This window comes from Mus musculus, chromosome 3 (genome assembly GCF_000001635.26).
Source record: "Mus musculus strain C57BL/6J chromosome 3, GRCm38.p6 C57BL/6J".
Taxonomy (NCBI): Eukaryota; Metazoa; Chordata; class Mammalia; order Rodentia; family Muridae; genus Mus; species Mus musculus.
Genome location: NC_000069.6, coordinates 95,236,510 through 95,256,344, shown reverse-complemented (window position 1 = coordinate 95,256,344; position 19,835 = coordinate 95,236,510). Strand labels below are relative to the sequence as shown.

Sequence of the window (19,835 nt, the reverse complement as noted above, 5' to 3'; positions counted from 1 at the left end):
TTGGGAGGTGAAGGCAAGCAGATCTTTTGAGTTAGAGGCAGCCTGGTCTACAGAATAGATTCCAGGACAGCCTGGGCTACACAGAGAAACCCTGACTCAAAAACAAAACTGTGAGCTAATCTGTGTAAGCCTTGATCACCCTAGCCACCTGTGAGTGCGCGTAGTGGCTGTACCACCATAACGAGGTGTCTGTAAACACCTAAGTTGGCAGCACGCTTGGCCCACCCCCACCCTCCTATTCGGTTTGTTTGGCCTTAGTCCTCTGATCTCTGCATGGCTGTTAGTCCTGTACTCACTGATGGCCATGAACATGGGGGCACACGTGCACCCCTGGTCTGTCTCAGATCCTGCCATCTTCTACGTGATTTCACTCAAGAAAACTTCTGTGCACTTCGGCTTCTTTGTTAATGAAACAAAATATGTCATCTAAATGTTCCAGCCACGTAGTGTGCCTTACACTTGTAATATCAGTGCTTGGAAAGCCGAGGCAGGGGCATTACAATGTATTCAAGGCCAGCCTGAGCTCCCTAGTGAGTTCTAGGGTTGTAGTAAATGTAAGACCCTTTGTTTAAAAAAAAAGAAGAAAAGAAAAGAAAAGGAAAGAGAAGAGAAGAAGGTCGGGAGTTGGTCTTAGCATGTAAACCTGGCAGAAGGCTTCCAAATGCTTGATCCCAAGCCCCTCACAAAATGCTTGATCCCAAGCCCCTCACAAAGCAGCCATGGTAATACCCGGGGAGTCTCAGCAGTTAGAAGGCAGAGGGGATGAGTCTCTGTGGGTGCCAGCCATCCAGGGCTACATTGTGAGACCCAGGCTCCACAAACAAACAAGCAAACAAAACACTTTTCATTCCTGTTAAAGAAAGCTCAGCTCTGTGGTGTGTCACTTGACCATCATCTCCTGTTCTTGTCTTCTACAGATCTGTGGCATCCTGGAACGATCCACCTCCCCACCCCTGAAGCTGACACCTATCCCAAGCACCTCCCCTAACCTCCAGGCCTATCACCAAGGCAACACCCAGGTCTCTCGGAAGAAGCTGCTGCCTGTGCTCCAGGAAGCCCTCTCCGCATATCTTGACTCAGCGAAGATGGCTTCGGGGCAGTCTGAGGTAGCTGTGGGTATGTCTAGGGAGCAGGTGGACAAGGACTTGGACAAGGCAAGTAACTCCCTGATTTCTGGGCTGAGTCAAGATGAGGAAGACCCTCCGCTGCCACCCACGCCTATGAACAGCTTGGTGGATGAGTGCCCTCTGGATCAGGGGCTGCCTAAGTTCTCCGCTGAGGCTGTCTTTGAGAAGTGCAGTCAGATCTCACTATCCCAGTCTGCCAGAGCCTGCACATCAAATAAGTGACCATTGGAAGTAGGGTGGGGAAGTGTGGAGGAGGTGACTGGCCTGCCTCAAATGCATGTTTTGAGATGTTTGACCACTTCAGCAACTACGTCAGTGGCTTCAGGATCGGGTGTACTGTTCTCATAACCTTGGGAGGAGAAAGAGAAAGAGAGCGGCTGCTGTAGGGACAGCTCTCTGCCTCTCCTCTCCTGGCTCTACCAGTAAGACAAGATTTATTTAATTTTATTATTTAATCTGCACTGATTTTCCTGTCTTTGGTGGGTACAGTGTGATAGGACCACTGTCCTGGCAGAGCAGGACTAAAGGAATGTAGACCCCATCTCAGTGTCTTCAGAAGGACTGTGAACAGAGGCAGCGTCTGCCATGAAACCAGTTCACCGCTCCTCTCCATGAATTGACCTTTTCAATTTTTTTAAAGTTATTTTTGAGACAGAGCCTCATGTAGCCCAGGCTGGCCTTGAGCTCTGTATGTATCTGAGGCTAGTCCTGAATTCCTAACTCTCCTGAGTGCTGAGATTGTCAAGCACTGCATTAAACCTGGCTGGTCTCTTGTCTTGACTTCCTATATCTTTGGCTCCTTCTGTCTCAGAATGATGGGAAGCCTGACGGGGACCTGAGGATTGAGGTCCTTGCTTTCTCCTGGTGGCCATGGGACCTCAGAGGCATTTTTGCCAAGAGGGCAGAACCTGACTGAGCCCTGGATATCCCCTGTCTTAGTGGGTCTGCCAAGGTCTTGTCAGTCTTTTTCTGGTTTTGCTCAAGTTGAAGAATGCGTGGAGAGTCTTCTGGTGAGACATCCTCTGTCCCGGGTCCCATTTCCCCACCTGTAACTGAGGTTAGGAAAAGATGTGCCCTTCCTTCCTCCCAGCCTTTCTCCCCTCTGCTTCCTCATTACTTTTGTCCTCCCTGGGAGCGTTCGCGCTCTGGGTCACTGGATTGTTTCGTGTTTATGTGTGATTGTACCAAGGAACTTAGCCTCATGTAGCATGTACAGGGTTGTAATGGTGACCCAGCAGCGAGCTCTCTCCCAGTAATTTGTTCCGCATGTGTAGTCTCCCCTCGCCTCCCCCACCTCCCATCCCCCTTTTTTCCAATCAAGCTGTTTCCCCTGTTCTTACCCTATATAAGTTGCAAACAATATCGCTGAACAGTAGGGTGTGTGGTGGTTTGGGGCAGTCTGACTTCACTTTAGTGTATGACGTCTGTAGCCAATGGGAACGTGAAATATTGGTGCGATCACTGAACCAAAGGGATTGTGTTCTGTGACTTTGGTACTTTGTTTTGCATTTTTGTTTCATATTAAATACTTTCTTTCTGTTTGAGGTCTTGTTTCTTTTTAAAAGTATAATCAGGCCTTCCCTCTGGTAATAGCTGCACCTCCCACAGATTCATCTCCTGGTCTCACACAAGTGATTCATCTCTAGGCCTCCCCCCATCTCCGGGTCTCCCACAGACTCATCTCCCTGTCTCCCACCTGTCCTTTGATGACCCGGCTATGAGATATTCCTGTTTATCTTCAACCTTTCCTTGACTCCTGTTTCCAGAGCTTCCCTTCCAGGGCTGGGCGGTGGTGGCGCACGCCTTTAGTCCCAGCACTTGGGAGGCAGAGGCAGGCGGATTTCTGAGTTCAAGGCCAGCCTGGTCTACAGAGTGAGTTCCAGGACAACCAGGCTACACAGAGAAACCCTGTCTCGAAAACAACAACAACCAATCAAACAAACACACACCTCAGTTGTAGCTGGGCAGTGGTGGTGCACACCTTTAATCCCAGCACTCCGGAGACAGAGGCAGGCAGATCCCTGTAATTTCGAGGCCAGCCTGGCTCACAGAGTGAGTTAGTTGTCTCAGATGGTTTTGTTTCTTTTTTTGAGGCAATCTCTCAAGCTGCCCTAGCTTATCCTGTAGCTGAGGCTAGCCTCTGATGCATAGCAGTCCTCCAGCAGAAGCCTCCCCATGCTGGAATTGCAGATGTGACATACCTGGCTTGTCTTCTCTGTTTTCCTTATGCTAGAAAAGTAGGTCCAAGATGGACTTAAACCAAAATAGTTCCTTAGCTTTGCCTGTGTGTGTGTGTGGTTCTGGGGATGGTACCCAGGGCCTTGTACATGGTGTTCTACCACTGAGTGTTTTTCATCTCTAGCACATTTTTTACTTTATTTTGAGACACAGTTTTTCTGCATAGTCCTGGCTGTCCTGGAACTTGATGTATAGACCAGGCTGACCTTGAACTCAGAGATCTACCTGCCTCTGCCTTCTGAGTGCTGGGATTAAAGGCATTGACCCACCCCCGACCTCCAGCTGTTTTTTGTTTGGGTTTTTTTTTTGTTTGTTTGTTTGTTTTGTTTTGTTTTGTTTTTTTTGAGACAGCATTTCTCTGTATAGCCCTGGTTGTCCTAGAACTCACTCTGTAGACCAGGCTGGCCTCAAATTCAGAAATCCACCTGCCTCTGCTTCCCAAGTGCTGGGATTAAAGGCGTGCGCCACCATGCCCAGCACCCCCAGATATATTTAACTTTCTATTTAAAGACAGGGTCTCACTAAGTTGCCCAGGCTGGCTTTGAACTTGCATTCCTACCTCAGCCTCCTGAGAAGCTGAGATTACAGGCCCTCACCAGGACCTACTTTTAAAAGGTAGGAGCTAGGTCCATGAGATAGTATGGGCAGAGGCAGGCAGGGCTAAGATGACCATCTGAAGTTGATTCTTTGCACCTACATGGTAAAAGGACAGTACCAATTCTCACAAGGTGCCACATACCCACACACTCAAAAATAAAACATAATTTATAAAAATGTTAAGAGCTGGGGAGATGGCTCAGTGGTTAAGAGCACTGGCTGCTCTTCCAGAGGTCCCACTGTTATTTCCCAACACCCACAGGGCTCACAGCTCCTAGTAACTCCAGCCCAGGAAATCTGAAACTTTCTATCCTCCAAGGGCACCAGTCACACACCTGGTGCACAGACAGATATGTAGGCAATACACCTATGCACATTAAATTTTTTTTTAATTGTTTTAAGCTCCAAGTTCTAGAGAGGTGGTGGGTCAGCAGCTAAAACTGTGTTCTCCTCAGTCTTGAAAACGAGTTCAGATCCCAGCACTCGTGTAACAGGATGCCACTTTACAGAAGCCTATACTCCGCCTCCAAGCAGAGCTGACAGGAAGATGGCTGGTGGGCTTCCAGTCTAAGCAGTGCAAGATCCAGGATCCAGCAAAGTGATAGAGGGAAGAACACCCTCCCTGACGTCCTTGCACATGCGTGGGTGCACATACGTACTCATACACACACAATAAATAGTAGTCTAAAAATAAGTAAAACCTAGCTCCCTGTAGGACCTGAGGCAGAAAGGTCATGTGACCATCCATTCCACATCAGACTGTTCTAAAGCTTAAGGCACTTAGAAAAATAGAAGGTTGAGGAGCTGGCTAGGTGCATAAGACACTCATCCAAACAAGAGGACCCAACTTTGAATTTCCAGGACACACAAAGGCTGGGCAAGCCCAGCACTCTCTGGTCAGGGGAATCCCTAGAATTAGTCTGGGGAGCTAAAGCTAGTAGAATCAGTGAGCTCTGGGTTCAATTGAGAGACCCTGCCTCAGCAGATGGAGGAAGATATCCAATGCCAGCTTCAGGCTTCTACAGGAATGCACACATACACACACACACACACACACACACACCTCCCCTCACTCCTTAGCGGGCAAAACAAAGGGCTCCCAGGTTATAAAGAATCTGGAATGGAGACCAGAGCTCTCACTCACTCTTCACCTGAAAGCCCGCCCCCACACAAGAGGCTGGGCTTTGGGGCAAACCTGCTCCTTGGGAGGGGAGGTGGCAAAACCTGTTTGAAGATGAGGTTACCTCCCTTCCACACCTCCTGCCTCCTTAGAGCAAAAGCAGCAGCTGACACAGGAAAGTAAAGAGTTTGGGGGCTGGGGCCACAGCCTCCTATCCTCCTCAAGTCCCACAGGACACAGGACGACCTGGGAAGATGGGGACCAGGCAAGAAACAGGAAGAGAGACGTTAGAAGGAGGGTAAGTGAGACCTTGGCCTGACTGGAGCCAGAGAGGGCGTTCCCTGCCAGCCAGGCCTTCCTGGCTTCCTCAAAGAAGAACATGGGGAGAAGTTAGCAGAGAAGGGACCGAGTGGTTTTGGGACAGGAAACGAATACAGTATGGAACCAACTCCACAGTTTAAAGAAAAGTTTCTATCTTATGTGTAATAGATCCATTCTCCCTCCCCCTCCCCCTCTCTCCTATAACTCCCATCCTCTACAATAGCCATTAGGAAACCTGGCCCAGAACCAAATGTACACCCTGGTTCTGCTTCCCAGTGAGTATCTCCTTTTTTCCCTCCATCCTTGTACCTGTCCCATAGTTTCCAAGCACAGCAGGGGAAAGGCTGGGCTGACGAGGTGCCATCTGCTACTGCTTTTCCCAGGGTTAACTGGGCAGGTCTGTCTGGGTTCCAGCCAGTCGGGATATGGGACGCCTTTCACTCCTACACTGTAGGTGAAGCCACTACCATCAAGTGGATTAGCTTGCTAGGCCATCCCCTCTGCTAAGCTGAGCAGCAGATGAGCTGCTCTGTCAAGTGGGAAGGGAAAACGCCTGTACACATAGACGGGGCCTCCTTGCCATGTTCTTCACACCAGTGGCTTCCACCTGATGTCTGGCTCCCTTAGGATACTGTCTAGGTTGATTCATGGTCTTTTCTTCTGGGCCACTGACTCTCAGGGCTAAGGAGAAGGCAGGAGCCTCAGAACCAGGAGCAACCATGAAACTTGGAGAGCTGGAGCTAAGAGAGGAGTGGCAAGATGAAGAGTTTCCTAGGTGAGGCTGAGAGCTGCTCGCCCCCAGGTTTGAGTCTCGGAGACCACGTGGTGCCTCTCTGTCATCCTTTGCTCCAGTCCCAGGGGATCTGACACCTTCTTCTGAGCTCCAAGAGCACCAGGCACATGTGTGGTGCACAGATCAACATGTAGACAAAATGCACCCACAGACCTAAAACCAAACAAATTTATGGGAAATTAGGGCAAGAAAAGAAAGAAGCATGGTGGAGAGGGAAGGATGACAAGGCAGCTGGCTGGGGTCTGTGTTTAAAGCCCTGTTCATTCCCTCCCCTCTAGATTGCTTCCTGAGGAACCTGGCTCACCTGGAGACCCTGAAGACCCTCAGAGAGGCTCACAGGCAGGTAGGGAAAGGAAGGTGGAAACTAGACCTGGGGTTTGAGTTGACTTCTGGCACTGTTGTTAAGGCGAGGGTGTCGCTGTGTATTCTGTCTCTTTGTACCCAACTTTCTCCCTTTCCACTTACCCTAGGTTACATCCCTTTCTCAAAATGCACAGCTATTATCGCCTTTAAATTTTAATTTTTTTATTGTTGGTGCTCGGTGGGTTTTGTTCATTTATTCGTTGGTTGGTTTGTTTATTTGTTTGAAACAGTGTTTTTCTGTGTAGCCCTGGCTGGCCTGGAACTCATTTGTAGACTAGGCTGACTTTGAATCCACAGAGATCTCCTCCTCTGCCTCCTGGGTGCTGGGATTACAGGTGAGAGCCACTGTGGTATAATTGGGTTTCTTTGAGACTGACTCAACTTTCTAGCCCAGGCTGGTCTCGAACTCGTGTAGCCTGAGTTGACCTCAAACTTGCATTTATCAGGACTGGAGAGATGGCTTAGCAGTTGAGAAGTATTGGCCGTTCTTACAGAGGACCTTGGTTTGAGTCCCAGAACTCACATGGTGGCTTACAACCAAACTTAACTCCAGTCCCAGGGGATCTGACACCCCCTTCTAGGCTCTAAGAGCGCAATGTGTGGTACACAGACATGCAGACGTATAAGAAATACCCATACACACAAAAACAAGCAGGAGGACAAAAGTTGCAGCTATCCTCCTGCCTCTGCCTCCTAAATGCTGTAATTGCAGATGTGAGCCACCAAGCCTGGCATCAAGGCTTCTGTCTATAGGAGGCCTTGTGCGTTTGTGTTTTTCTTCTGATGCAGACTCACGTAGCCCAGGCTGCTCTATAACTCAATCTGTAGTCAAGATGGCCTTGAACTCTGATGCTCTTGTCTGTCTTCCTTTGCAGTCTTGGGATTACAGGCGTATGCCTCCGTTCCACACAGGGATCTCAAATCACCATCCACTCAACACGTTTTTCCATCTGTGTATTTTCTTTCTCCTATCTTCCAATCACAGGCACCCCCAGCAGTCTGGCCTTGTGTGGCCAGCGCCCTATGCGGAAGCGTCTTTCCGCCCCAGAATGGCAGCTGAGTCTGACTGAGGGAACAGGAGAAAACGGAGCCTCTCCCACCCGCTCTGCGTCTTCCTCTTCTGCTGGCAGCTTGGACCTGGAGGTGGATGAGTTGGAGACACCATCAGACTCTGAGCAGCTGGACAGCGGACATGAGTTTGAATGGGAAGGTGGGAGCCAAGCCGAGGGTGGGGCTGGTAGAGGTAGAAGCTGATAGAAAATGCAGCTCGAGGAGGATGGATGGGGTGGGATGTTAATTAAGCTAATCAGGCAGGCAGCAGTGTTGGCTCAGTGGTTAAGAGCAGGGCTGCTCTTCCAGAGGACCTGGATTTAGGAGCCAGCACCCATATGGCAGCTGTCTAGCTCCAGTCCCAGGGGATCTGATGCCTTCTGACTTTCAAGGGCACCAGGCATGCATGTGGTACACATACATACATGCAAGCAAATCATTCATACAACTTAAGATAATGAATGAATCTGAAAGAAAGAAAGAAAGAAAGGAAGGAAGGAAGGAAGGAAGGAAGAAGGAAAGAAAGAAAGAAAGAAAGAAAGAAAGAAAGAAAGAAAGAAAGAAAGGAAGGAAGGAAGGAGAGGAAGAGAGAGAGAGAAAGAAAAAAAGAGAAGGGAGGGGAGGGGAGGGGAGGGGAGGGGAGAGGAGAGGAGAGGAGAGGAGAAGATGAGATAGTAGTTGAGAGGCCAGACAGGCAATATAGATTTCCTCAAAGAAGAAAGGAACAGCTTCCAGAGTCGGTAGGACACCAGCCAAGGGCTAGTAGGAGACATTTATTAAGAAAAAGGTGGAAGGGCAGGAGAGGTGGCTCATCAGTTAAGAGCACTAACTGCTTTTCCAGATGACAGGAGTTCCATTCCACATAGTGACTCAGAACCATCTGTAACTCCAGGGCCAGAAGATCTAACACCTTCTTTTGGGCTCCACAGTACTAGGCACACATGTGGTACTCAGACATACATTCAAGAAACACACACATACACATAATAACAACAACAACAGTAATAATGATCAAGGCTGCATGTGCTGGTTCAAGCCTTAATCCCAGCATTTGGGAGGCAGAGCCAAGTAGATCTCTGTGAGTATGAGCCAGCCTGGTTCTACATAGTGAGACCTTGTCTCAAAAATTATAAAAGCATGACCGGGCATGGTGGCGCATGCCTTTTATCCCAGCACTTGGGAGGCAGAGGCAGGCAGATTTCTGATTTCGAGGCCAGCCTGGTCTACATAGTGAGTTCCAGGACAGCCAGGGCTACACAGAGAAACCCTGTCTCGAAAAACCAAAAAAAACCAAATAAATAAATAAATAAAGCAAATAAACAAAAGATAAAAACATTAAAGTGAAAGAAAGAAAAAGAAAATAGAAAAGAAAAAAGAGAAAGAAAGAAAGAAGAGAGAGAGAGAGAAAGAGAGAAAGAAGAAAGAAGAAAAGAAAATAAGTAAGTAGATGTCTGCCCCATGCTGCCCGACCCAGGACTGAATTGTTACTACTGTTTGGGACAGGGTATCTCTTATAACCTAGGCTGGTCTCAAACTCAAGATCCTCCTTGTCTTGGCCTCCCAAGTACTGGGACTGCAGCCAGAAGCCAGCCTGAAAGCCTGAGGTAATAAGGGCCAGAAGCTGGTGGGGGTGGCTGCACGCCTCTGATCCAGAGCTAAGGCTGAGGCGGGAAGATTGCCAAGAGTTTGAGAACAGTCTAGGCTACAAAAGGAGCTACAGTGTGAAGCCTTGTCTCCCAAACAAACTAAACAAACAAATACAGACACAGGCGCCCTAACTGTAGGAAACACTGTCTAGTAGGCCCTAAGTACCCATAAATGATTGCAGCTGAAAGTCAGGCTCTCCATGTGGATGTTAGGGAATTCGAGAAGATTCTGAGTCCAGGCCTGAATGCTGAGTCATGTTTATCAGGGTTAGAGTGGGGGTGTTCCAGATAGATGTAGCAATTCAGGCAATAGCATGCAACACAGGGGAATTCAAAGCACAAAGCCTGACTGTATATGAAGGGCTGGGAGGCAGAGGAAGAATATCAAAAGATAGAATTGACTCCACCAAAGATGTCCTCTGACCCCCACATAGACTGATCTGTGCATGTGCACAATGATACATGAAACAACAGCTACAGTGACTGACTGGGTTAAACTGCCAACGTTCATATCATGGTGGCCCTTGTTGCTATGCTAATGGTTATAGACTTTTGTAGGCTACACAATGAGGAATAATACAAAGGTTTTAATCATGGGATGTCTGGTCACATTTAATGACAGTAGACTGAAAACAAGTTGGGCTGATATCTCAATTGGCAAACTGCTTGCCGTACAAGCATGAGGACCTGAGTTACATCCCACAACCCATGTTTTAAAAAACCAGAGCCCACATCTTTAATCCCAGCACTCAGGAGGCAGACAGGCAGATCTCTGTGAGTTCCAGGCCACCCTTGGTCCTACATACTGAGTTCCAAGATGGCCAAGGCTAAATAGATACTTGTCTCCAAAACAACACACACACACACACACACACACACACCAGGTATGGGGAGGGAAGGAGGGAGGAATTGTGGTGAAGGGGAAAAGGAGAGAGACAGAGACAGACAGAGAACCCTAAGGGTATAGTCTAGTGAAAGAGAAAGTTAAGAAGAGGCAAAAGAGACACAAGTTGATGAATGAATTGCACAGACTGAGAGCCAGTGAAAACAATGAAACATGGGAGGTTAAAACAGGTATACTAGCACTCAGAAGGCTGAGGCAGAAGAGTCAGGAGTTGGAAGCCAGCCTGAGCCACACAGTGAGACCTTCTATCAAAAACCCAAGCAAACAAACCAAAGACTGGAGGAGTAAACTGTACGGATCCAGGAGATTATAAGAACTCTGCCTCATTCATTCTTCCCTCCTGTGTGTTTTAGATGACTTGCCCCGGGCAGAGGGCCTGGGGGCCAGTGAGGCAGCAGAAAGACTGGGCCGGGGATGCGTGTGCGATGTGGCTGGAGAAGACGGTCATCGCTGGAGAGTGTTTCGAACAGGACAACGAGAGCAGCGAGTGGACATGACCATCATTGAGCCCTATAAGAAAGTCTTATCTCATGGAGGTAGTGGCAAAGGCAGTACAAGGGCAGAAACCATGGCGCTGTTTGGCTGGGTGCCATTGAGTTAAGGTGCTTGCCATGTGTGCTGGCAACCTGAGTGTGAGCCCCAGAACCCATGGGGAGGTTTGAGGAGAGAATTAACGAAGTTGTCCTCTGACCCCCCACGTAGACTCGCCTGTGCACGTGCACAATGATACATTAAAACAACAGCTACAGTGACTGACAGGGAAAGTCACTGGGAGATGGGAGATGGCTCAGCAGGGGACAGCAGTTGTTGCTCTCACAGGACCCACATGACAGCTCAGGACTGACTCCCAGGTCCAGGGGAGTCTCACAACTTCTTCTGATCCCACAATACACATATATACATGCAAGCAAAACAGCCATATGCAAAATAAAAGAATCACCAACACTGACAGCTCGGCCTTAGCTGGAGGTTCAGTTGTTGGGTTGTGTAACATCCATTCTTTGACTTCCAAAGACCTCATTATCCTTCACCCTAAACAGAAGTACTGTCTATTTACAGATCTGTAATTGAGTCTATTTTCCTTATATTGGTCCTCAGGTTACCATGGTGATGGCCTCAATGCTGTCATCCTCTTTGCTTCCTGCTATCTACCCCGAAGCAGCATCCCCAACTACACCTACATCATGGAACACTTATTCAGGTGAGGTGAAACCCGAAAGGGCTTTTGTGGAAGGGACAAAGCCGGGGGAAAACTAGAAAATGAAAGGTGTCTCCACCAATGCAATAAATCAAATTGAGTCAGATTGAAAGTATAAAAACGGCCGAGCAGTGGTGGTGCATGCTTTTAATTCCAGCACTTAGGAGGCAGAGACAGGTGGATTTCTGAGTTCGAGGCCAGCCTGGTCTACAAAGTGAGTTACAGGATAGCCAGGGCTATATAGAGAAACCCTGTCTTGAAAAACAAACAAACAAACAAAACCCAAAAAACAAAACAAAACAAACAAACAAAAAGAATAGATTGCTCCTGGGTGAGTTCCCTGACCTCACAGGGCAGTTGCCCACCTGGGCTGGGATAGGGAAGGGAGAGGAAGTGTTGAAGTGCTGGTAAGATATGGGTATTGCCATATTAGGTGACTTTAGGGCCCTGTAGGTGTTCTTAGGTCTGATAGTCACTTTGGAATCAGGAACTATAAGTTGGCTTAGTCTGCTGTTTTGTGAGGGCTATCTTCATGGGCTTTTCCAAGCGTGGAAGAGAAAGAAGTCCACGCCATCTTGGCTTTTGCTGCAAAACCTCCAACCTAAGAGAAAAGACCTGTGCCCAAAACCCATCGCTGACTGGAGGCTCTCTCTATTCGTGTTCCTGAGTTTGGGGAAACAGCAGCATCCACCTTCCCTACAATGTTGTCCCCAGGTATATGGTGGGAACTTTGGAGCTGCTGGTAGCTGAAAACTATCTGCTTGTTCACTTGAGTGGAGGCACCAGCAGGGCCCAAGTGCCCCCTCTGAGCTGGATCCGGCAGTGTTACCGTACCTTGGACAGGAGGTGAGACCCAATTACAAGAGGGCCACAACTCTCTAGCATCGCTTCCATTCTCTTCTTCCAGTTGGATCTTTTGTGGGGTTTTCTTTTCCTTTCCTTTTCTGAGACGGACTTGCTGTATAGCCCATGTTGTCCTCAATCCTCAGCCTCATAAGTGCTGGGATCACTGACCTGAGTCATCGTGCCCAGTGCCTTCTTTTATGTGTCTCCGTGTCTCCTGTTGTATTCTCTACGGTCAGGGACATCTCCGCCGTATGGCTTACTAGCTACATTTTTGGGTAGCTCACAGCTTTCCTGTTTAGTTTCCTCGTGAATCCGCATGGCATGTTGCCTGGCGCATGGAGCCACTCTTTCTTCTCCAAGTCTTACCACTTGCTTTCCATATCTCCACTGCTCTCTCTTCCCTCACCCCTGACACAGAAATCATTCCCACTCCTGTGCCTTCTCCCTCCTTTGTTTCCTCATCATGTAGTCCAGGCTGGCCTTAAACTATGTAGCCAGACATAGCCTTGCACTCCTGGTCTTCCCGCCCCACCCGCTCCCCAGTGCTTAGGTTACAGGTCATCACCATGCCTGGCTTGTCCCATCTCACCCTTACTTAGTGTCCTTCCTGTGTTTTTCCTCTTTGCCAATATTTTTTCCCTCTTAAGAGCATTGTTGTTTCTTGTTTGGGGGAGGGGTCCATTTTGTTTTATATAGGGGCTCATGTGGCCTAGGCTGGCTTCAGAATTGGAGTATAGCCCCAGTTAGCCTTACACCCCTGATCCTCTTGCACACCATCACACCTAGCTTCTTCTTAGAGTTTTATGTAACCTGGGCTACATAGTGGAAGAGATGGAGACAGACGTTTGCAAAAGGAATTTATGTGGGCTGGAGGGAAACGGATTGCAAAGACTGAGGTACTCTTAAAGGAGCATTCCCTGAATGTGGAGTTAGGCACAGCTGCCAGGGAAATTTGGAAAAAGATACACCAAGGCACCTGCAGCATGGAAGATAACCCACCTGCTCCTCCTAAAAAATGTGAACAGGGAACTCAGGATTGTATTGGACTCTTCCTCAGGCTTCGGAAAAACCTTCGCGCCCTGGTGGTCGTCCACGCTACGTGGTATGTGAAGGCCTTCCTGGCACTGGTTCGGCCCTTCATCAGGTACTGGTTCGAGGCATAAGGACATCCCTTCGGCTGTCTCCACTACCGAGGTTGTGGAGGTCTTACCCAGCCCTCTTTCTAGCTGTGCCATTCGGCTTGTCCCTGTTCCCTATGTGAGATCCTCCAGGATCCAATACAAAGTAAGACTGGTTTATTCTTCTCTTCAGCTCCAAGTTCACACGAAAGATCCGCTTTCTGGACAGCCTCGGAGAGCTGGCCCAGCTCATCTCGCTAGAGCAAGTGCACATACCGGAAGTTGTCAGACAGTGAGTCCTGCACTTAGGGAAGCTGGTTTGGGATGGGATGTCTAAAGCCAATCGTGTTTCTTAATGTCTCTGGGGAGATACGAAGAACTAAGATACACGGGCCCTGCCTTTAATTGTGTCAGTGGGAAAACTGCAGACACCTAGAGAAGAAATGAAGGACACTATATTATTTGTCACATGAAAGGCGCACCAGTGCAATGAATCAGTAAAGGGATTCAGTCTCCAGAACCCCCACGGTGGAATAAGTCCATGGCACGGGCGCACACACGTGTGTGTGTGTGTGTGTGTGTATGTGTGTGTGTGTGTGTGTGTGTGTGCGCGCGCGCGCGCGCAGTCATAAGTAAATATAAATAGAACTTAAAGGACAGATGAAAATGTCACAGAAGCTGGGCAGTGGTGGCACACACCTTTGATCCCAGCACTTGGGAGGCAGAGGCAGGTGGATTTCTGAGTTCGAGGCCAGCCTGGTCTACAGAGTGAGTTCCAGGACAGCCAGGGCCTCACAGAGAAACCCTGTCTCGAAAAAAAACAAAACAAAACAAAACAAAAAAAAAAAAAAAAGAAAAAGAAAAAAGAAAGAAAGAAAGAAAGAGAGAGAGAGAAAAGAAAAGAAAAGAAAAAAACTATATTAAAAAAAGAAAATGTCATGGAAGAGACACTGAGGTGGGGGGCACCAAAGAATAACCCCAACACGGAAAGTCTGTGTCGTCCTCAGGTTCTTACGTGCCTTCTGTACTAGGAAGAGGTAAAGCCTGCAAGGAAGAGATAGAATCCAGTGGGGAGCATGTTAGGAGCAAAGGATGGGAAGTGATGCAAGCACTCAGTTTTCTAGCTCCTCCCATTCATCTTTCCATTCCCTTATCCCTCTAGGCTGGACCGGGATCTGCATGGCTCGAAAGGCACCTAACACAAAGCTGGGCAGAGGGCCTAGGATCTGGCAAAGATCATGAGTGGTCTGCATGGGGGAGCTATGTCTCATCTCATCCTGAGGGCCAGCTCCACCGGATCCTCACTTTTCAGTGCGACGCCCACTTCTGGACACTGCCTTCAAGCTGGGATTTAAGGGTGGGAACCCCAGAACGGGGTGGGGGGTGGCTTGCATTTCGGCTGTCCAAAAAGAAGGCTGTGTGGCATTGGAAGTGTAAGGCTCTGAGTTTTAATTCTGCTTTAGCTGTAAAATATGTGGGTCTCATTTTCCTTCTCTGTAATCAAAACTACTGGGATCCTTCCCAGTTTAGTTGTCTTAGCAGTCTTTGAGGGGAGGTGGATGGAAGGCTTAACCAGCAGCCACAGCCAGCCTGTCTGCCGGGAGCCCAGGAGCCAGCTTGCAAAATCTTGAAAAGCCAACCCCTTCTTAGTAGTCAGCTGCCTGTGATCCTGAGAACTGCTGTCAAAACCTGTGTTTTCACTCTCAGTAAATTCAGACCTGTGACCTTTAATAAACTGTGATGAGAGATTTAAGTCTGTGCCTAGGGACCAACAGGTTCCCCTCAAGCCCTTACATCACAATCTTTCTGGTTCCTGCACAGAATTCTTGCTTACCAGGGTTCCTCCGGACTTTTAGCTCAGCCCCTGGGGCTGCTGGCCCTGCGCAGTAAGAGCACTTAGGGGAGGGGCGAGGCACGTGCCTCTGAGCACCCTCCTGGTCGGTTCAAACGACCTCGAGACCTGGCGGGTTGGTGGAGAGCGGAAGGGAGGGAGAGAAGGTAGGAGCCTGGGCCTACCTCTCGACCTCAAGACTCCCAGCCCCATGGTCCCCGCCGCCTGCATGCTGCTCTGGGCCCTGCTGCTAAGTCTGGAGTACCGGGCGGCGGGGGCCGAAGACCAAACGACTACCCCGACCGCTACCACGATTGGGATGCAGCGGGTCAGCTTCCGCTTTGGGGGCCCAGCCCGCAGCCTCCACAGCACAAACCCCACCGCCCGGACCACTGTACCCGGGAAGCTGAGGGTAACCCTGGAGGATGAAAATGATGCCCTGGCCACTGCTGACCGCCTGGCCCTCCCGGCAGCTGCTGAGCTCCTGTCCACCGTGACAGGCTATAGCCGGTCATCAGTGCCCAGCCCCAGTGACTGGGAGGAGGATGGCTCCTTGGAAGAGGGGGTGGTTGATACCAGAAAAACCACCAACGGCCCTGTAAGTTTATTTTCGACCACCAATACTGTGGGAAGTTCCGGCACTACCGGGAGGTTTCTAGCCAATAGCCAGGAGCGAGAGATTAAGCTGACCACTGACGTGCGGTCCCTCAGTTCAAAGACTACTGTGGTGGACCTGTCTTCTGAGTCCACCCTGCAACAGTGGTCGACACCCGGGTCCACCCCATCCCCATGGCTAAAACCCTCATTCACAGCCATGCCATCTCCTGAGGATCTGCGGGTAGTACTGATGCCTTGGGGCCCTTGGCATTGCCACTGTAAGTCAGGCACTATGAGTAGGAGCCGGGCTGGAAAGCTGCATGGCCTTTCTGGGCGCCTTCGAGTTGGGGCACTGAATGAACTCCGCACAGAACACCGGCCTTGCACCTACCAGTTGTGCGCTTGCAACAGGCACCTGGAGGAATGCCCTCTGGACTCGAGCCTCTGTTCTGACCATAGCTGCAGCTCTCGTGCTCCCTTTCAGAGCAGCACCACTTCTCTGGTTCCTGTCCACCTGAGACGCAGACCCATCCTGCCACCCACTAGCCCGAGCCCCAGCCCAGCTCTTGCCTTTTGGAAACGTGTCAGGATTGGCCTGGAGGATATCTGGAACAGCCTTTCTTCAGTGTTCACAGAGACTCAACCAGTAAGTTTCACTGATGAGCCCAGGACCTTTTTCTTGACGAATCTTAAAGTCTCCCATGTCCCAAATCCCGTTGCTAAACACAGCCATTGTTCTTGCAAGAGTGACTGACTGACTGACTGGTCAGTTACTGAGCCTTAATTTGCACTGGTTAGTCTAGTCTTGGCCCATTTTCTGTTTTGTTTGATGTGTATGGGGTACACATGCACATGCTACAGAGATCTGAGCCCTTAACTCACAGTATTCTACGGAACTAGATGGCCAGCCTGCTTACTTCCCTAACCACCCCACCCCCATTTTGTTTTGATGGAGTTCCACTACGTTGTCTAGACTGGCCTATAACTCCCAGCACCTCAGCCTTCAGCACGGAGGGAGGCTCAGCTGTCTGTTTCTTTTCTTTTTTTTTTTTTTTCCGAGACAGGGTTTCTCTGTATAGCCCTGGCTGTCCTGGAGCTCACTTTGTAGACCAGGCTGGCCTCGAACTCAGAAATCTGCCTGCCTCTGCCTCCCGAGTGCTGGGATTAAAGGCGTGGGCCACCACGCCCGGCTCTTTTCTTTTTGAGACTGTTTGTTTGAGACAGAATTTATGTCCTGGCTGTCCTGGGACTCACTAGGTAGACCAGGCTGGCCTTGAACTCTTATCCTCCTGCCTCTGCTGGGATTAAAGGTACGTACTACTGCCACCTGGCTTTCTTACATTTGTGTGCATGTGTGTTGTATGTGTGCATGTGTGGAGGTCACAGGGCAACTTGTAAGAGACAGTTCTTTCATGCCACCGTGTGGTTTCCAGGGGTTAAGTTCAGGTTGTCAGGCTTGGAGCCATCTCACCCGCCTGAAATAGTCTCCAGGATGAGCTCACTGTGTAGCCAGGGATGCCAGCACTTCTCAAGGGCCAGGAAAAGAGGCGTGTACCACCATGTCTTGTTACTTCTTGAACAAATGCCATGTCTTTTGTTGTTTGTCTTTTTGTTTTTTTGTTTTTGTTTTGTTTTTTTGAGACAGGGTTTCTCTGTGTAGCCCTGGCTGTCCTGGAACTCATTCTGTAGACCAGGCTGGACTCGAACTCAGAAATTCGCCTGCCTCTGCCTCCCAAGTGCTGGGCTTAAAGGCGTGCGGCACCACTGCCCAGCTTCAAATGCCATGTCTCACTGATCTTCAGATTATTACTGACCAAATAAATAGGACTTCTTTACTTTTTTTTTTTTCTTTCCGAGTTTTGGTAAGTAGTCCTGGCTGATCCTAAATTGACAACTTTCCTAGCATGCTTGCCTGTCAAGACTAAATGCATAGACAATGGACATAGAACATATGAACAAGTTAATGATCAAGAGAGTTTTTTAAAATTGTGTTGGGGTTTTTGCCTGCATATATGTTGGTGCACCTGGTGCCCATGGAAGCCAGAAAAGGGAGTTGGATTCCCTGGAACTGTTATAGATGGTGTGAGCCATCATGTGGGTGCTGGGAACTGAACACAGATCCTCTAGAAGAGCGGCCAGTGATCTTACCTACTGAGCCATCTCTCCATCTCTGATTAGTACAACTTATTCTTTGTAACAGTAACAGCCAATATATCTGAGGCCTCACTCCAGATATGGCACTTGGATCTGCCCTCACCTTATAGGGTCTTACCCTGTTGACAAATGAAGGAACAGTTTTACAAGCTATCAGGGCTGGAGGTGTAGTTCAGTGGGCTTTCCTAACACATGCACAAGGTACTAGGTTCAAATCCCATCATGGAAGGGGGAAAGCAGTGACAAGGGCCACACAACTGAAACCAGGTTTTGTACCAGTACCCATGTGCCCCAAAGACTGTCCTTCTGAGACTCTACCCAGCAACTTAAAACTTCACAAAGGAGTCAGGTGTGGTAGTGCACACCTTTCGTCCCAGCACTTTGGAGGCAGAGACAGGTGGGTATTTGTAAATTGAAGGCCAGCCTGGTCTACATAACGAGTCCCAGGCCAGCCAGAGTTACATAGTGAGACCCTATCTCAAACATACAAAGCTACTATAGGTTCAGACCGACTCCACAAAGTAGTGTCAATTCCTAGGGATGACTGGCAGGGGGGACTGAATAAACAAAAGGCATGCTTGGTGACTTAGCTGGTTTCTATTTCTGTTTTCCTCCTTGTGAGTCTGATTCTATTTTTAATATAAAAATAACACACTTGGGGGCGGGAGACTTAAGAAGTTCAGCTAGGAGAGTGCTTGCCTAGTATGCGTGAGGTCCTGAGTTTGACTTGCAACACAGCTGGGCATGTAGACATATACCTCATAGATTGGTGGGTGGAGCCAAGGGAGCAGCCGTGCCAGGTCAGTACACGGAAAAGACGGCTCAGTGGTTAAGAGCAGGACAGGTTAAATTTTCAGCACACACATCAGCCACTCACAACCACATGTCTAACTCCTGCTTGAGGGAGATCCGACACCCTGGATGGTGGGTACTTGCACACATATACACATTTAGTGGGACACACAATGAACACTAAGTTCCAGGTCAGGCCAGAGAGATGACTCCGCAAGGAGAGTGCTCACTGCACTTGCCTAGTACCCTGAGAACAATGCCCAGAGCCTATGTGAAGATCCAGTTCTCACATGGTGATGGGACGCACACGTACCGCATAAACCCCAAAGTTAGTAGGGCTGAGAAAAAGGTTTGCAGCAGGGTAAAGCAAGTAAAAGAATGTGGTTATGATTATAATCTCTATTTTCTTGCCTTCCCCAGGTAGAAAGAATCCAGAGGTAATGGCCATGTCTCCCTCAAGAGAAGATGTCTACATTATAAACTCCCTTTTCAACCCCAACACCCACTATATATTTTTAATATATAGAAAAAAAAGCTAAAAAATACTTTGGTCTCATTTTTCTTTTTGGTGGTGTCTGGGTCAAACCTGGGGCTCCACACATGGTGGGGCCCACGGACTTCTCCCCAGCACTTGGCTGTGTGTTTACAGAAGTGCTCAGTGACATTAGAGCCAGCAGGTCTAGCCTGTTCCTTTACCCCTTTCTTCCAAAATAAAATATTCACACTGCTCATTTTCCTTTTTTCCAGTACTGTTTTACAGCAAAAACAAAACAAAACAAAACAAAAAACAAAAAAAACCACTGCTGGGCAGTAGTGGGACCCACACCTTTACTCCCAGCATTGCAGTGGCAGATGGAGCTCCAAGTTCAAGGCCAGCCTCGTCTACATAGTGAATTCCTGTATAGCCAAGACTACACAGAGAAATCCTGTCCCAGAAACAAAACAATTTTGGCTAGCTCTAGCTAACCTTAACTTGCTGTGTAGAAAAGACTGGCCTCAAACTCAGGTCCACCAGCCCCTCGAAAGCTGGAACTAAGGGTGTGTGCCAACACACCTGGTCAAAATAAGTAACTCTGGAACACCAAATGATAGGAAAGAGCACCGTGGCTTTTCCTTCCAGTACTCTTGTTCAGGAAAGGC

At 48.8% G+C, this 19,835-nt stretch overlaps 3 protein-coding genes across 8 annotated transcripts in view; all 3 read left to right on the top strand.

The window, feature by feature from the left end:
* Prune1 (prune exopolyphosphatase) overlaps positions 1-2,671 on the top strand; it is a 29,833-nt gene extending 27,162 nt beyond the window's left edge. For both annotated transcript variants that reach the window (XM_030252580.1, NM_173347.2), the window contains exon 8: positions 918-2,671. In XM_030252580.1, coding sequence (XP_030108440.1) covers positions 918-1,349 — 432 coding nt within the window. In that variant the 3' untranslated portion in view covers positions 1,350-2,671. The remainder of the gene's footprint in view (positions 1-917) is intronic.
* A 1,529-nt stretch (positions 2,672-4,200) lies between these two features.
* On the top strand, positions 4,201-15,069 carry Bnipl (BCL2/adenovirus E1B 19kD interacting protein like). 4 transcript variants are annotated; one of them, NM_134253.2, is made up of 10 exons: positions 5,152-5,380; positions 6,083-6,178; positions 6,475-6,539; positions 7,545-7,769; positions 10,513-10,695; positions 11,258-11,360; positions 12,072-12,203; positions 13,261-13,347; positions 13,515-13,613; positions 14,484-15,052. In NM_134253.2, the coding sequence occupies exons 1-10, from the start codon at positions 5,337-5,339 to the stop codon at positions 14,518-14,520; spliced, it is 1,071 nt and encodes a 356-aa protein (NP_599014.2). In that variant the 5' UTR covers positions 5,152-5,336; the 3' UTR covers positions 14,521-15,052. The 4 variants fall into 4 exon arrangements, with proteins under 4 accessions (XP_030108309.1, XP_030108308.1, NP_599014.2 ...); XM_030252449.1 differs by lacking the exon at positions 12,072-12,203 and having other exon boundaries at positions 4,201-5,380; positions 14,484-15,069; XM_030252448.1 differs by lacking the exon at positions 6,083-6,178 and having other exon boundaries at positions 4,209-5,380; positions 14,484-15,069.
* Gm128 (predicted gene 128) lies at positions 14,710-19,426 on the top strand. 2 transcript variants are annotated; one of them, XM_030252579.1, is made up of 3 exons: positions 14,710-15,750; positions 16,234-16,395; positions 19,116-19,426. In XM_030252579.1, the coding sequence occupies exons 1-3, from the start codon at positions 15,364-15,366 to the stop codon at positions 19,134-19,136; spliced, it is 570 nt and encodes a 189-aa protein (XP_030108439.1). In that variant the 5' UTR covers positions 14,710-15,363; the 3' UTR covers positions 19,137-19,426. The 2 variants fall into 2 exon arrangements, with proteins under 2 accessions (XP_030108439.1, NP_001020012.1); NM_001024841.3 differs by having other exon boundaries at positions 15,236-16,395; positions 19,116-19,425.
* The last annotated feature ends 409 nt before the right edge of the window (positions 19,427-19,835 follow it).